The sequence below is a fragment of the Equus asinus genome, chromosome 21 (genome assembly GCF_041296235.1).
Source record: "Equus asinus isolate D_3611 breed Donkey chromosome 21, EquAss-T2T_v2, whole genome shotgun sequence".
Taxonomy (NCBI): domain Eukaryota; kingdom Metazoa; phylum Chordata; class Mammalia; order Perissodactyla; family Equidae; genus Equus; species Equus asinus.
Window position 1 is genome coordinate 64,831,045 of NC_091810.1, and position 16,881 is coordinate 64,847,925.

The 16,881-nt window shown below is 40.7% G+C and overlaps 1 protein-coding gene across 7 annotated transcripts in view; it reads left to right on the plus strand.

The window, feature by feature from the left end:
- The window catches only part of GADL1 (glutamate decarboxylase like 1), a 156,836-nt gene that overhangs the window by 73,456 nt on the left and 66,499 nt on the right, over positions 1-16,881 (plus strand). For all 7 annotated transcript variants that reach the window (XM_014840954.3, XM_014840953.3, XM_070492602.1 and 4 more), the window contains one exon: positions 12,765-12,964. In XM_014840954.3, the coding sequence (XP_014696440.1) occupies positions 12,765-12,964 (200 nt within the window). The remainder of the gene's footprint in view (positions 1-12,764; positions 12,965-16,881) is intronic.

Here is a 16,881-nt window from a genome sequence, read left to right on the forward strand (position 1 = left end):
ATGATACAGTGATTCCCTGTTTTCTGACAAGTTCTAAACAGTCAGAAACTGAGAATGTGTGGTCTAGGGATAGAGCAGGCACCGTCCGGGCAATGACACATGCCAGGCACCTGGGATTGAGGAGGGATGTGCTGGGAGATGTGGCTGGGAAGCAGCCTCAGGTTGCACGTGGAGGGCTTTGGACATCACATTAAGAGTACACTGATTTTCCTGTAGGCAAGTTGTTCTCTCTGTGTGGAAAACCAGACACTCTCTTCTTTGACTATCTGAGTCCTACTTTTTCTCTCACAAAACTCTGCTCAAGCATCAATTTTTCCAGGGGGCCTTCTTGCTTTCCTGGCTGCTTTAGGGGCCTCTCCTCTATCCAAGCATTTGGTCTGCATCTATCACAAAGAGCTCTATGGCTGAACCATTACCCTGTCATCTACACTGAACTAGAGGCTCCTTGACTGTTCTCATGCCCAATATAGGCCTCACAAGTGTGATGGAGAGACATGGGGGGGCGGAAATAGAGTAACCCACTTAACCCCCATGTCAATCCCATGAGGTAGGGACTATTACTCTGCCCACTGCGCAGATGGAGGAACTGAGTACAGAAAGCATAAATAACATGCCCAAAGCTACAAAGCTAGTAATGGATGGAACTGGGATTCAGAACCACTCTGACTCACTCCACAATCCTTATGTTTCATCACACAATCCATATGTTCCTAAAACAAGATGACAGTTAACGGATCAACCTCATTTCCTGACTGAAATTATGAATTTTAAAGCCACAGTGATGTACAAAAATAGACAATGTTGATTTAGAAAGATAAAATTTGAGTGTCTAATCCCTTTAGAACCAATAGAAAGTGAAACACTATAGCTAATGATTTTGCTAATTCTCTTTTCCGCAGACCCAGCCAGGCAGGTGAAGCTGATCTATAAATCTCCAAACTCAGTTTGGTCCCCAGACCTTGCCTGTAGGTTTTTCTCCATAGATATAGTCACTCTCCCCCAGGACTTGCAGTCAGGGTTGCTCTAAATACACCCAGTCCAATTGTCCCCTTTGGGACACTTGGAGTTCATCAAACAAGAGTTTGGTTTGGAAAATATGATTCTCATACCTAGAGACGGATGGAGCCAGAGACTCCTAGAAGTCATCTCATCCCTCTGCTTCCAACCCACAAGAGAGCTCTTCTTTCTGCCTTCCGTCCCTCCCTCCTTTCTTGCTCTTTGACCAGTAGTAGCTTCCACCTGCTGTTTGCATGTAATGAGCTTTCAGTTTGAGACTCATAGCCCTTCCTGCAACATTATTTCAGCAAAGATCCATTGCAAATGACAAAATACAACATTAAAATACAACAGACAATGACCTCAGATTTAACCAGTTTCATCACAGAATTTTTTTTTTCTTGTTGCGGTATTGGGGGAACAAAGGAAATTAGAAACTATAAACCAGTGTGAGTCTGGGTCATCAAATGATATTCCCTATGGAAACTGCATAAAGTGTTTCTCAAAACCAAAAGGAAAAGAAACCATGGCAATTTTATTTTCCAAATTATTCTCTTTTAGAAGCTACTGTATAAAAGGGATTGAAAACTTGCCCTATTGAAAACGAAAGACAGTGGCTTGGAGCCGTCATGTAAATGTTTGACTTTTCCTACCTCTTCAATTTTGGAAATGGTTGTTGTATTGAGTGTGTCTCCTCCTGTCTTAGAACAGGGATCTGCAAATTATGGCTCAAAGCCTGTTTTTGTAAATGAAATTTTATTGGCACACAGTCACACCTATCATTTAGATATCCCATATAGCTGCTTTCATATACAGAGGTGAGTAGTTATGACAGAGATTGTATGCCTTATAAAGCTGAACATATTTACTATCTGACTTTTTACAGAAATTGTTTGCTCATACCTATTTTAGAATATCCAGAGGAGAGAGCTTTGCCTTTCCCAGTCTCTGGGACCACAGTTTGAACCAGGAAATTCTGGGATTAAATATGGTTTCTCAATGCGTAAATCCACCTATAGATCTTGAAGCCTAGCAAGACTTGTATTCAGATTCTGCCTCTGCTAGAGACTGCTTCGCATGACGTTGACAAGTTGCTTAACTTTTTTGAACTTTAATTATTTTATCTGCAAAATGGAGATACTTTCTATTTTGAAAAACTACTATGACATTAAATGAGAGAGTGTGCAGAAGCGTGTAGTGCATTTCCAGCCATATAGCAAGTACTCAGTGAATCTAATTTCTTTTTCCTTTGTTCCATCCAGATTGAGGAGTGAGCCACATGTGAACACACAGATTCTTCTGTCTGGACAAATGTCCATTACTATAGTGGAAACATTCTTTGTCATTTTAGCACATTCCTGTATTTTATCATGAATCTTTGAAAAAAAAATGCTTTTGTCCAGTACATCATGAGTTTTATGTAGAGGTTTTACCAAATGCTTCTTGATTCAATGTAAACTATTATTTAAGGCAAGTTTTAAGTAGAATTGCTCATGGTTATGATAATATCAACAATTTCCAACAACTCTTTAATGGAATTTATACAAAGAGCAGGGAACTTGTGTTTCAGAAACTGCCAGCCTGCAAAGCATTTTTCCCCTGTATAAAATCAACCTCTTGCCTATATTCCGGGCCTCAGAGGCTAGACCTCCAGAGGATGCTCAGACTCCAAGAAATGTAGGCCAGTGACCTTGCTGCTCAATGTGTAAAATTCCATTTGAGAAGGAATAGGGCCCTCGTTAACAGCATCTCAATAAGTTGGAGACATAGACTGATTTTGTTAAATATTGTGCTCCTAGTGTGGAATCACTCTTCCAGCCTCAGTCCAGAGCAGCACAATTGCTCTGTGTCCATTTTGTCCAATTTGAAAGACGTCATTTCCATATACATCTGCTCACCTATTTTGGAGCGATGCAATTAAGCCATCTAGACTAAAGAACTATGCCTTGTGTTAATAAACATTTTTTTCCAGACATTCACTTAAACATTGTGCCATAAATACTCATCCCCAGGGGGTGAGCTACCATGCAATATCATTGTATTCAACTTACAGATGAATGAAAACGAGATATGATGAGGCAAAGTGATGTCTTTGACAGTTACACAGTAAATACTCAGAGCTCAGAAGCAGCAAATGACTACTGGATGCTTTTGCCATGTGCACATTACCAGGCATGCCAAGAAATTGGCAGATGATCTATCCCCTTTCAACCTCCTTCCAGCGTGCCTTTTGTGCACAGGTGTCTCTCCAGGCTTTGTTGTATTTCCCCATCTCGTTTTCCTGTGGCCTTGATCTCATCTCTTCTCCTCACCTTCCTCCTCTTTTTCCCTTCCCCACCTCCCCCACTTCCCTCATCTCTTCTATCTTCCCCTTCTCTCTTTCCTCTCCTTCCTCCTTTTCTCTCCTAATCCTACCATACTGTATTTTTGTAAGCTGACTTAAATCCCTTTTGCAACAAAGTAGAGTGTAAATAAATATATATCAAGTAGAATCATAGAAACTCACAGTTGGAAGTAATGCAGGAAGAGCGAAGATCACAACTCCTCCCATCAGAGTTGAGTGAGCAAAGTTTGCTTATATCTGTGTTATGATTAAGCTTCCAAAAACAGATGATGCTTTGTTCCATATCACAAGAACATCGCAAATCAAAAAAGGTGAAAAGATTAGGGTTGTGGGGCTGTTTTGCACATTACATCCATGCCACAATCCTTGGACATATGATTCATAGTTTGTACCTTTTTCTTCCCCTATGATTAAGACTCCAGCATGATCCAGATCCAACCTATATTCTTGTTATTTAGGTGCATAGAACAAAGTCATTCTTCATTTGTATTCACGCACAAATAAAACTTTGATAATGGTCAGTAATAGCACAAAAATAAGTCAGATAATCTCCCTGGTTTATATGCTCTGGTAAAAACTCAACACTTTAGAATTCTCTAGACTCAGCATGAATGTAATATTGACTGAAACTTCTAGATCTGGATTTTTCAATGTAAGGTTAAGATCCATCAGAGCAGTGGTTTTCAATTCTGGCTGCATATGAGGATCACCTGGGAAGCTTTTAAAAAAAAGTGATCTTCTCCTTACCCTACACCAAAGATTCTGATTTTTGGTCTGGAGTAAGACCCTCTGTTAGCATTTTTTTTAAAACTCAGATAATTCTAGGGCCAGCCCAGTGACGTAGTGGTGGTTAAGTTTGGCGTGCTCCACTTCAGTGGCCTGGGTTCATGGATTTGGATCCCAGGCACTGACCTGCACCGCTCATCAGCCATGCTGTGGCAGTGACCCACATATAAAAAAAAGTGGAGGAAGATTGGCACAGATGTTAGCTCGGGGCTAATCTTTCTCAGGGATAAGATAAAAAGCCCTCAGATAATTCTAATATCATCTAGGGTTGGGACCCACCATATTAATTGGCCTTGAGTTATATAGTCATTTGTAAGTCATATAAGCTTTTTACTTTCCTTTTTAATGAACAGTCTGAATAGAATGGAATAGAAAATACCAGTATGCAGTTCACATAGTAATGATGAAACTATTCCATGAAACTTTTGTTTCAGTTTCATGTATATTAGTGTGGATACTGTCACTATTTAAAAATAATTTCTTACTGTGTGTTGCAGTCAAAGTTTGAAAAACACTATTTTAGATTATCTTTCACAGAGAAGGTATGTTGATAGCTGCCTGGGGAAAATCGGAAAATCTCCACCTGTCCTAAGAGAGAAGCCCAATTGCTCTATTTTTAAATGCTTGTGGGCATGCGAGGTATTGCCAAGTGATCTCTGCTCGATCAAATGTTCCCCGCCTATTTATAGAAGCCCTTACTTACACATTCTCTAAGAGACCGAGCCCAACTTTCCTCTCTCCGGTAGGCACTGTCAAGGTGTAAAATCATTAAGTTGCCTTTCTTAAAAATATCTTTTAGCTCAGTCCCCTCATTTTCAAGTCAGCTCATTTTAACCCTTACTTAGGGATATTTAAGGAAGAGTTACACTTCAGAAAAAAATACAGGATCTCAGGTCTGGCACTAAAGTACCCGATCAGTTCTCTGAAGATCCCTATCAGGTTCACAGGCCTAGAACTTAACAAAACGTTCTGGAATCTTACAGGAGGCTTTCTAGAATGAGTAGTAGGGCCCCTCGTATTAGCAGTAAGCGCTCAAATATTCCAAGATAGTGGTTTTCACAGATGATATCAAACTGATTAGTCTCCTGTGATTTTTTAGCAGTTCATATGATGGTAATGTAGAAACCCCTACAAAGAAAGTTAAGTGTGCTCCTGGCCCTCGCTGGCTCTGCCGGGCAGGTGTGCGAGGGCCCTCCCTCTCCCCTCCCGCGCTCCCCTCCTTCCTATCCCCCTCCCCGTCCCCCGTTCTCCCCTTTCCGGCTTCCCCCTCCTCCTCCTCCCTTCTACCCCTCCTCCCCCTCCCCCTCTATTCTTTCATTTCTGAGTGAAGACACCTGTGCGCTGAAGGGCTGCTGTCCCCTCCCGCCATTTTGCTGTGATGTGGCTGTAGACCGACTGGGTGGAAGAGCAGCTGGGGAGAAAAATGGAGAAGGGAGGCGAGCCAGAGGGGGCTGCAGCCTTGAAAGGCCTGCACTTTCCTTGGCTAGGGGATCAGCCAGGGATGGGACCACCGTGCATGTAGCGCTTTCTGCTGCTTCTCCCTTAAGCCGGGGCACAGAGCTGTAGGATCTGTTTGATAACTTAGAACAATGTGCACACTGGAAAAGTCATGATTTTCAAAAATACATCAAATGCATTAAAGAAAGGAGAGACTGAACTCAAGTATGCAAAGCAACTTAGGAATTTTCGAAAACAATCAACCTGAAGCCCAAAAGAAGAAGACAAATACGACTTAAATATCATGGAAAACTTCCCTTTCAAAACATGGATGAGATGATGACATTTTCTCAAAGAACAGACTTTTACAGATCACTGTGCAGTTAAAAGCATTATGTATATGAACTGAAACAGGAGAGGCAGTCCCATTTTTTTGTTGGAAACCTAGCACACAGCGCCCAGAAACTTTCTGGAAACAGCTTGAATCAGGCTGACTGTTGAGCAGGTTTGCAAAGATGGCTGAGAGCAGAGCAGTACTTTGAGTCAAGGGAGACCGACATGAGACCAACATGAACATTACAAAAGGAGATGTTGAAATGACAGGACAACATCTTAAATATATCACAAATGTGCCACATTGAAGATGCTTCACCAATTCTTCAGAAATTCAAGCACAAGCACCTTAAATGTCAGCAAACTTCTATATATAACATCTTCTAGAAAAGATAAGTGATGAGGAGGAGAAGGTTGAGTGAGAATTGGAGAATTAATAGACATAGGCAGAAGTTGACCTGTAGATGGTACCAATGACTGGGAAATACTTGAAGAGAATAGGAAAGAGACCTGAATCAGTTGATCAAAAAATGATTCAGAGCTGCTAGTAGAAGCCTGTGTCAGCACGCGAACCTTCTGCAGACAGTGAAGCAGCCAATAAAGCACAGTGTATCTGAAACTAGCCTTTCCAGTGGCAAAGAAGACGGCAAATAAAAACGCAGATTTGGTGGAGGGTTTGAAGAAAAACTGTAGCTATTCATCAAAAATAATCTTTCTCTCAAGGTGGATGCAACAGCAGATGATTTTAACAATTTTATACTCTGATAGAGAATGTAAAAACTACAACAGGGAAAAAATGGATTAAATAAATAAATCCAAAAGAGAGGGATCGAAGAAATGCCATAAGAAAAATAAAAGATGTCTATCTAAATAATCCACAGCTGAAAGGACGGCTGCTTTGGATTACAGATGAACATAAATAGGGCAAAATAAAGAAATACTGTGAGTAGAGTCCCAAAGAGTGGAGGTCTAGCTCCTTAAAGTTGAAGGCAGATTCTCAATAAGTAAACAGATCTTACAACAGAGCTGAGTGGAGGAAACACATACCCCATCATCAGTCAATAACTGCGTGAGACTGGAAAAGCCAGACAGCAGTTACATAGAACAGAGTCAGGAGGGTGGTGAAGATTAATGCCAAGACTTTTGGTGTTGCAAATGATTTTGATGACCAGCTCTCATTCCTACCACAAAGATTTGTAAAATATTCTATGCACTGGAAAGTCAGAATGAGAGAACATTCATGGGACTGAAGGAAAAACATAGAGAAAAGCCAAAGTAGTGTGTGGGCATGCATTGAGAGAAATGAAGGCAGAGGGTTATATTCACACTTTCCTACTTCATACATCAAAGTCTAGACAAAAATGGCAAAGATTTCTAAAGGTGGTATGTTGGTGCAAGAACCACGGTGTGCTGGAGAAGAATCTGAATGGTCTCCTGGTTTCTACAGGCCTCAAACACACCCATATAAACACATGACTTGGGCTGACCTGTATTTTAACATTTGAAATCTCACCTTGAAATGATAGCTCTATATTGTTCCGTTCTTTTCTCTCTTCTTCTCTTTCTCTCTCTCTCTCTCCAGGCTATTCATGGCTTAGCCTAATACACTGGCATTTTCCCCTGTTCACTCTGTTTTGCTTCCTTTTGGGGAAAATAACAATAACATTATTGTCATTCACTTACTTTCTTCCCTCCACCCCACACCAACTACTCAGCAGTCAGTCAACATATCCTTTGTCTACTGCCTGCATAAGGAAACTGAAGACAGCTGGACAAGATAGACCTGGCCATTTGATGTCTCCTTGGCCCTGAGTCCACCTAGTGTGTGGCCTTGCCCACTTTCACTTCGTACTATGCCTTTTGTGTCTTCCATTCACAGCACACTGAGACTTGTAAAGACCCACAACATCTAAGAAGGCCATCAAGTGTGATAGCTTAAGTGAGGTCAGGCTTAGGTCGACTTGGAGGATGAAGACTGTGGATAATCCTTTCTTCATCCTAAGATTTCTTATGATAGCCTTAACATGTTCTATCAACTTGGTCTACTTCTGTAGTTGTTGGCAGATACATCCCATTAAAAAGGGGAGGTGGATGAGGTGTAATATGCTCATTTCATAAACATGAGGAAGTCTAAAGCTGGCATTCTGTTCTGTAGCTTGCCTGGGGAGAGAAGTCAATCAAAGGAAGAATGAATGGTGACAGCTGGGAGGGGCCAGGGGCACAGGCATGTGCAGGAGAAAAGTAGTGCTGGGCAGAATTTTGGCAAAAGACTGAGAGGTGCTCCAATTTGACAGTATATCACTAGATTTTCACAGTATTCGTGTATGATGGGTAGATCAAGCACCATCATCTCCGTGAGGTCAATGAGAAAAATGAAGCCCAAGATGCTAAGTGACTTGCTTTGAGTTCTGACACCAAGGGACTAAATCAAAAGTGAAATCCATATCTGCTGATTCTCACTTTATTCTGCCAGATCAATAATGAAGTTTAAGTTGTAATATCTGTATGAGCCTGTGAAAATTCCATGACCAATCATTCTTACTAGGGCATTTAAGATCTATGGTGACTCAGCAATTCTTTACCTTTCCAGCCTTCCTAGCTCTGCCCACCTCATTAGTTGGCCTCTGTCATACTGAATTAATTCCATCTTTTCTTCCACCCAGCTATTCCTCATCATTTCAGCTCTTGGGTGACATATTTCTTCTCCTGAAGAGCCCTGTCTAACATCTCTAAGTTAGTGAAAGATGACTCTCCTTTGTCTCAGACCTCGTTCTCTCCCCCTCTTCTAGCACTGTACTGTAATTGCCTGTGTTTCTGTCCCTATCTCTATCTTAAGCTTCTTAGGAATAGTGGCTTTATTATTTACCATTACATCACCAGTGCCTAGCACAGCTACTGGCACATATTAAGGCTCTCAAAATGTTTGTTCAATAAATAAATACAGGCATACCTTGGAGATATCCAGGTTTGGTTCCAGACCATTGCAACATAGTGAATAACACAATAAAGCAAGTCAGACAAATTTTTTGGTTTCCTGGTTATGTTTACACTGTACTCTATAGTCTATTAAGTGTGCAATTGCAAGAAGTCGTATTTATAGGAACCAAGTAAGGGTCCTCAAAGGGATGATAGTTATTTTGACCTCTAGTTTGATGTGTTTTCTCCTGCCATTTTGCTTTTCACCAACCTCTTCAAGAACTCTTAATGAGCGTTTATGGAGCATCTCTTCCACATGTACTTAAGCACCCACTGTAGAGGGAGTAGAGTGTAATGGGTAAAGAGTTCAGGCCCTGAATCCAAACAGCCTTGGTTTGAAACCCAGTCCTACCACCTAGTAGCTACATGATCTTAGGTAGTTACCTGAACCTCACTGTGTTGCAGTTCCCTCACAATGTGCAGTGGCATTGACAAAAATGATAGAACTTATCTCATTGGGTTGTTGTGAGATTTAAATTAACTCATACATATACAATGCCTGGCACATAGTAAGAACTCCATAAACGTTGGTTCTGGTCATTATTATTATGTGCTAGGTTAGGTGATGTGAAAACAAACAGTGAAAAAGAAAGCTGTATTTTCTGTACTCATGTCATGTGCTTGTCATTTACATGTTTCTCTGTACAGTATAATTCAATCTTCAGCCTTCCTCTGCTTTGCTCTGAAAGGGGTCTGACTCCTGAGAACCACATTTCCCAGAATCCCTTGTCAATTGGCTTCCTTCTAGGTTTGGGCAGCAGAAGGTTCAACAAGAGATTGAGTTTGGGAGGCCAGCAGTCCCTCTGTGCTTAGATAGCAGCAGCAGCAGAGGCTGTATCTTCTCCATTTCCCATGTCTCTCCAAATCGAGCCTCCTCCCATGCTCACAGGTCCCACTGGAAGTGCTAGTTCTCAGCTTCCTAGCAGCTCTCTGCTTTTAGAGTGAGGCCAACACACAAGAAAATAGAACAAGCAGAAAAAGATTGCAGATTTAACCCTGGATCCAACTGTGCCTGAAGATTATGTATGACTGGATTTTTAAATATATAAGCCGATAAAAATTCGCTTTTTTGCTTCAGCTACTTTGATTGCATTTCTTTTGCTCGCCATTGTGAGAGTCCTAGTACAGTGTCTACTAATTCCTCAAAACTGTTTGAGATGATATCACACTATAAAGCAATTGGTGTTCTTATTGCATACTTGTCTCTGGAATTCATATAACTTAGTATTTATCATCCTGCTAGAATTAAGAGTATGAAGATGAGTAAGACAAACATGGTCCTTCACTTTGATAGCAGAATAAGGACTAATTAAGTGTTTTCAAAAAGGTTAATTTTCACTATACTTATTCCAAAGTCTTGTTTTCTCTGGAGATCTGAACATCTTCTCTTAGTTGAGGTGTATCTTAAAACTTAAGACATCTCATCCATTTTAATACAAGGATATAAACTGAAATGCAAAGCAGGAACTTTGGGGGGAAAGTTTTCATTTATTTTCAATAAAGCAAATCCCAAGCCTCCAGCTGTTTCTTATGAAACCCTCACAAGGCAGGGGGATTTCTCAGTGTGATGAAATTCACAGTGTCACTCCTGCGGGACCATCAGTCATTCTGCTGTGTGCTTTCCTGCCTCTCTCCTTCTCCATTTGCCTGTGATCATGCAATTTGTCTTCTGATAATGGATGGGCTGCCTCTACCTTTCAATCACTAGCATAAGCCACTGAAACTTGCCCACGAGATGTCCAAAGTTCATCTGCTTTGGGGACTTTTTTTTAATCTTTCATGGTTGATGAATGTAAATTTATAATCTTGATGCAAGTACAAGTGTGTGTGCATGCTTTGTCCTTAAAATATATGCAGTGGCCTTTTAATGTTGTAATATATGGTCAGGCTGTGGTTGCTATGGAAACAATAACCAAATTTCCTGACCTTTGAGAGTGGGGAGATACAGTGGTGGCAGCTGTGATCAGAGTTGAGAGATGGCTGACAGCATTAAAGTAAAGATTAAGGAGTAAGGGCCTTTTTCTACCTTAATATTCATGTCAGAGCAATGCACTCTTCCCTGTGTCTACCAGTAATATCCATCAGCCAGGTTGAAAACTTACTAGTATTCCTTTAATTATCATTTTATATTCAGTTTGTTTGGGATACTAGATGAGTAAGATTTTGGAGTCTTTGTTTCTAGCTATATGTAATTTTTTACATAGTATAAGGTCACGCTTTCTGGTAACAAGGCACATAACTCCATATTAATGTCTACACAAGACAATATTGCTATGAAGACAGCAAATTCATGCTTTCGTTTGGAATGTGATACCTTGAGATTTTCTTTTTATTCTTTAAATAAAAGTTGATCAGTCAAACAGATACATTTAATACATTCTCTGTTCAGAAAGGATCATCTTCTAGGACCTCTGTGACTACCGGGGAGTTTCTCTGTAGCTTCCTGTACAGCATTGACAGTTTTGCACTGTTAAGGTTTGGAAGATGCACCAAATGAGAAGTTCATCTATCTGTGTGTGTTCTGTTCATACTACATGCCAAGGGAATGTGAGAGAAGTATGGAATATGGGAAGTGGCTTCATCACCCTGATTGCTTAGTGAGGTCTTCTGTTAAGCTCTGTGCATGTGGACATGGATAGGAAATGATTCCTGCCCTCGAGAACGTGCTTGATCACATGAGAAGAGAATGTATGTGCATTGCTCATTGAATAGGGACAGCACAGGAGCAAAGCCAACAAATGTAGCCAAATATGAAAGGAAAATTGAGTCCAATGGGATGGGCAGATAAAGAAGCTTAAGGGGAAACCAAACTTCAGATGAGACCCAAAAGAAGGGCAGACCCAGATAAAGAAGGAAGGCAATGTTAGTAAACTTCAGTGTTAGTAAACTTTAGAATTTATAAATATTCTGCATATACTCTTTTGAATGTGTCAAATGTTATCTTAAAGTGGAGACAAGGTCAAGCAGATGATGTGAGCAAAGGTACAGATGGGGCACGATCTAGGGGGTAAGGGACACTGAGTAATTTGATTATGTTGGGGGAGCAGAAGGTTCTAACAGGTATTCTCTGGGAATGAAGATGCTTAGGGAGACCTGTGAAGGACAGGTCAGGATATCAGAAGACACTGAAGGCAACATGGCTTAAACTCTAATAATTTGAGGCCAAAGTGAAGACTCTAGAATAGTAATAAACAGGGTAAATTGCCACCCACTTCTTAGTGAGCAGTAACCAGTCAGTAAATGAAACTGAATTTAGTTTCAAATAAAACCAATATGAGACCAACTCAAAAACCCTTTGGAATTGTAGAGGGTGTTTTATGGTGGTTAAAACTTGTTGCCTCTTGTTTAACTCTTCCATAGCTCTTTCCTCAGGTTTTTAATCCTTGGGTTACTGTTACTTCTGGCTTCTACAATATGGATATAAGTTGAAAATAAGAGGGTTTAAAACCCTGGGGGGTTTTGCCTATGAAATTCTATAAAGTATGTGCAATATGTTATGGGGTTTTTTTCCCCCCAATATGGAGCCTTGAGTGAGTTATAAACAGGTTTTTTCATCTTGATAAATTGGCCCACCTTAATGTCATGCAGATGTTGACATGGTCATCTCAAAGCTTCTCAATACCATACTCATTTGTGAAATTGTGAAGATGGACTTAACATTCTCAACTCCGAGGAGTATTTTTGGAAACACCGTAGGTAATCTGTGTCTCAAAGTTAATACACAGCAACTGCTCATGACATAGGACAGTCATAGAGTTAGACCAAGCGCCTTCAGCTCAAAGTAGTAGAATATCTTACAGGTTTTGTTTGTTATGGGTGTGTTTTTGAAATCAAGTGCACTCTAAAAATGGACAGTCTTACAATCTTTCCTTCTTTTTTTTTCCCCCCGCAGGATCTTCTTAAGAAATGCTACTCTGCCAAGGCATCTTACCTCTTCCAGCAGGATAAATTCTATGATGTCAGCTATGACACAGGAGACAAGTCTATCCAATGTAGCAGGAGACCAGATGCATTCAAGTTCTGGATGACTTGGAAGGCCCTGGGCACATCAGGCCTTGAAGAAAGAGTTAACCGTGCTCTGGCTGTATCTAGGTACTTGCTTGTGTGTGCATGTACGTGTGCGTGCGTTGTGTCCATGGTTGTCTGTAACAGAACTACTCAATGAAAATAACATTTGCAAGGTCTGTCCATGTTCTTTCATTTGTGCATTCCTTCTTTCATCTCATAACCATTCTCTCAGTACTTACTGTGTGTTAGGAATTGTGAACAAGGCAGTCCTACCTTCTGCCCTCCAGGATCCTAGCCTAGTGAGAGATACAGTCTGGTGACAAAGCAGATAAAATACAAGTGAATGTACTTTTTGGTAAGGGGAGGTATAAGGTGCTCCGGAGCACTCAGGAGGGTTCCCAGTATGTTTTTGAGAGGCATAGGCAGAGGCTTTCTGGAGGAAGTGGCATTTGACTAAGACTCAGTGAAGAAAGGAGAGAAGAATGATCCAGGTGGAGGGAGCACCAGGCCCAAATCTCGGGATGTGAGAGAGATCATGGGGACTTCAAGGACCTGAAAAGCAGGTCTGTGGGAATGTGGTGCTGGTGTAAAGGCATAAAAAGGTGAAGAGAGTGTAGAAACGCCATGCTTGCCTTGTTGTAACATGAGAGACAAAGCTTTGACACCACGTTCAAAGACATTAGCAAAGCTCCTGAGATACAGGTGCTGGCCACTGGCCACCAGAACAGGACTCTGCTCGGGGATCAGTGAGTGCAAATGGCAGGCCACGGCCTAATTTAGTTTCAAATGTGGCTAGTTCGGCCTGAATTGCATAGAGTTAACTTTCATGGTGCTAAAAATAATAAACATTTAAACATTTAAAACACTTAAAACGGGGAGATTTGTTGAAAATCTAGACTTTTGGCTTCTTTTGAAAGATCAGAATGCTCTCAATCTCTCATGGCGACAAGCCTCTGAACATGATGCTCCCTGGTTCCGGAGAACCACAGTCCCGTCCTCTTCCCCCTGTTCCTTATCTAGCCTATTTTACTATAGCAGAGAGGTGAGGTGTGGACAACTGGGACTCAAAACCGAGCTCTACCCTTTACAAGCTGTGACTTGGGCAAGTTTCTTAATGTTTTTGTATCTCAGTTTTATCCCAACAAAATGGAGATAACAGCATCTAACTTAAATAATTGTTATGAAGATTAAATGAATTGATATTTGTAAAACACTCAGAACAGGGCCTGGCATATGCTGCACACTATACGAGCTTTAGTTATTATTTTCTTACCTGCTTGGCCCTAAAGGCATCAGGGTTTGTGATCTCTGGTTTGGAGAATCTCTCCTTCTTCACTCCCTGTTCACATTTCACTTGCAAAAATCTCAAGTGTCTCCTTAGAGATTTAAAATAATTTCCTCTTTCTATAGCAGAGTGGTATGGGTGCTGTGTGCAACACTCTGCAACAGTGATGCTCTGAGCATCATTGCAGACTGTCTGACAGCCCAGTATCTTAAAATATCAATTATTTATCCTAAGAGGTCTGCGAGTTGGCTGGAGTGGCTTTATCTCATCCTGTGGTCACTGTGAGGGTGAAGGAAGAGGCTGGGTCTACTCCCCACATGTCTTGCATCTTCCTTGGTCCAGCAGGCCAGGTGGGGCATGTTTTTGAAATGCTGATGACAGAACCCCGAGAAGGCAAGTCTATTCATGCAAGCCCACTTTAAACTCCTGACTCCATCCTATCTACTAGCATTCCAATGGCCAAAGCAAATCACATGGCCAAACTCAATGTCAAGAGGCAGAAGTACACTGGGTCTTTTTGCAGGATGAACTGCAAAGTTACAGGGCAAAGGGCTTGGATATAAGGATGGATAAAGAGATGGCTTTGTCACTTTCCGAAGACTGTTAGAAGTCAGCACTTCTGGTGATTATGGTTTAATAAGTAATTTGGAAAATCTGTAAATGTTGTACCAGTTAGGACTCTTGGTGGTGAGCAACAGAAACCTTAGCTCAACGTATTCTGAACAAAGAAAGGTAATTTATTACCTCATGTTACTTATAAGCTAGAGTAGTGATGACTTCTGGAATGGCTTCTTCTCGGGTCTTAAACAATATCACCAGGCCTTAATCTCTCTCCATCTATTGGGTCCGTTCTTCTTCATGTTGGGTTTATTCCTATGTAGGAAGGTAGCTGTCAGGAGTGTCAGATCTGTCTTCTCCCAGATTCAAATTCAAGGTCAAAAGGAAAGAATGCTCCTTTCTCAACAATCCCAAGGAAAGTTTTAACTATTTCTGAGTGAGGCAAATATCCCTCTCTGAATCAGACACTTGCCAGGGAAATGTGATGCTCTCATTGGTCATACTGAATCACATGCTCTCCTTTGGCAATGGGAAGACTGTCTGTTCCTTCTATGGAATATACACTGAAACTAGGTGAGGAGTGTGCCTTTATTAGGGTTAAAGTGCCTCCATCAGAAGTAGGGAGATAGCTACCCAGTGGTGAAAATATGACACTGTCTGCCATAAATATTCATAGTTGCCCATTAAATTAAAACAGAAGTTCAGAAAGCTCTGTTCCCTGCTTTGTATTTTCCCATACTATTTACGTGTGGTAGAATCTCTGTGTTATTTTATCTAAGCTGCTAAGTAATTCAATGACAGGTGTCTTGAAACAAAGCTAGATATAAATATTTGATGATCGTATTTCTTATAAAGTTAACATTCATCTCAGGGTGGAATTTAATTTATAGTCTAAGGATACTTTCTAATTTTTACAGAGATATATCACAGGAGGATAAATGTTAACATTTCAATTCAATTCAACAACACTTATTGTTTGTAAATGTTTGTCAAGTTGAATTGAATTGAATTAACATTTCAGTGAGCATCACTGCAGACTCTGTAACCTATATTTAACTATTTGAAAAATAATCCCTCTTCTTTCATGCTGTTAATCATAATAGTTTTCTTGCCTTAACTTTCCACATTCTTGATATTCAACACTCTATTCCTGGGGCGGACCAAAGTCATCCTATTCTCCCATCCCCAGAGCCAGGTGCCAAGGCGGAATCCTTTTAGGCATGTTGCTTGGAATGAATGTGAAATGATAATCTTGGAGAAAGTTTCCCTAGGGCTAAGAATTACATTATAGGGCCAATCCTGATGGCCTAGTGTTTAAGGTTTGGCACTCTGTGCTTCAGCAGCCAGGGTTCAATTCCCAGTCACAGGACCACACCACTAGTCTGTCAGTAGCCATGCTGTGGCAGCAGCTCCCATAGAAGAATTAGAAGGATCTGCAACTAGAATATACACCTATGTACTGGGGCTTTGGGAAGGAAAAAAAAGAAGAAGAAGATTGGAAACAGACGTCAGTTCAGGCAGAATCTTTCCCAGAAAAAAAAAAAAATTTATAGTAAGCATTATAAGGGCTTTATTTTCATGATTTTATTTATTTTCAAAATCATTGATTTGTTTGTGGTTCTACCCTTTAGGAAAGAAGAAACATTTTCTCTGTTCTAAGGTTTATTCTGTTTGCTGGAGCCTATGTACAAGGATTACTGGTAAACTGGCTCTCAGGAAGAAAAAAAAAAACCCAGTTTGTAACATCTGCCAATTTCCATGGTGTAAATATTCCCACCATGGAAAATTGCAAGCTACCAAGAGTTGTGATTTGCAAGATTCCTGAATGTTTAACAATTGGCTCTCACTAGCCGGCACAATCTAGCTTTAGAACACCATTGGTTCTGTGAGTCGGGGTAGTTCAAACCACTGACTCGTGAGAGTTAAAATGCCACTTCCCATAAGCCCATTGACCTGCGACCGCTTACATTTAATAAAACTGATTCTCATCCACGGTCAAAGGCTCTACGCGGCATAAATTCTAAGAGTAACATTGTTTTGTTTCCAGGAAGTATAATTTCCTTCAGTGGATAACAACTCCAGCAAAGTAAAGCTGCATATAATGATTGTGTTACGATTCGGGATGCACGTCTATTATCAGCAGCCTGATGTAGCTAAG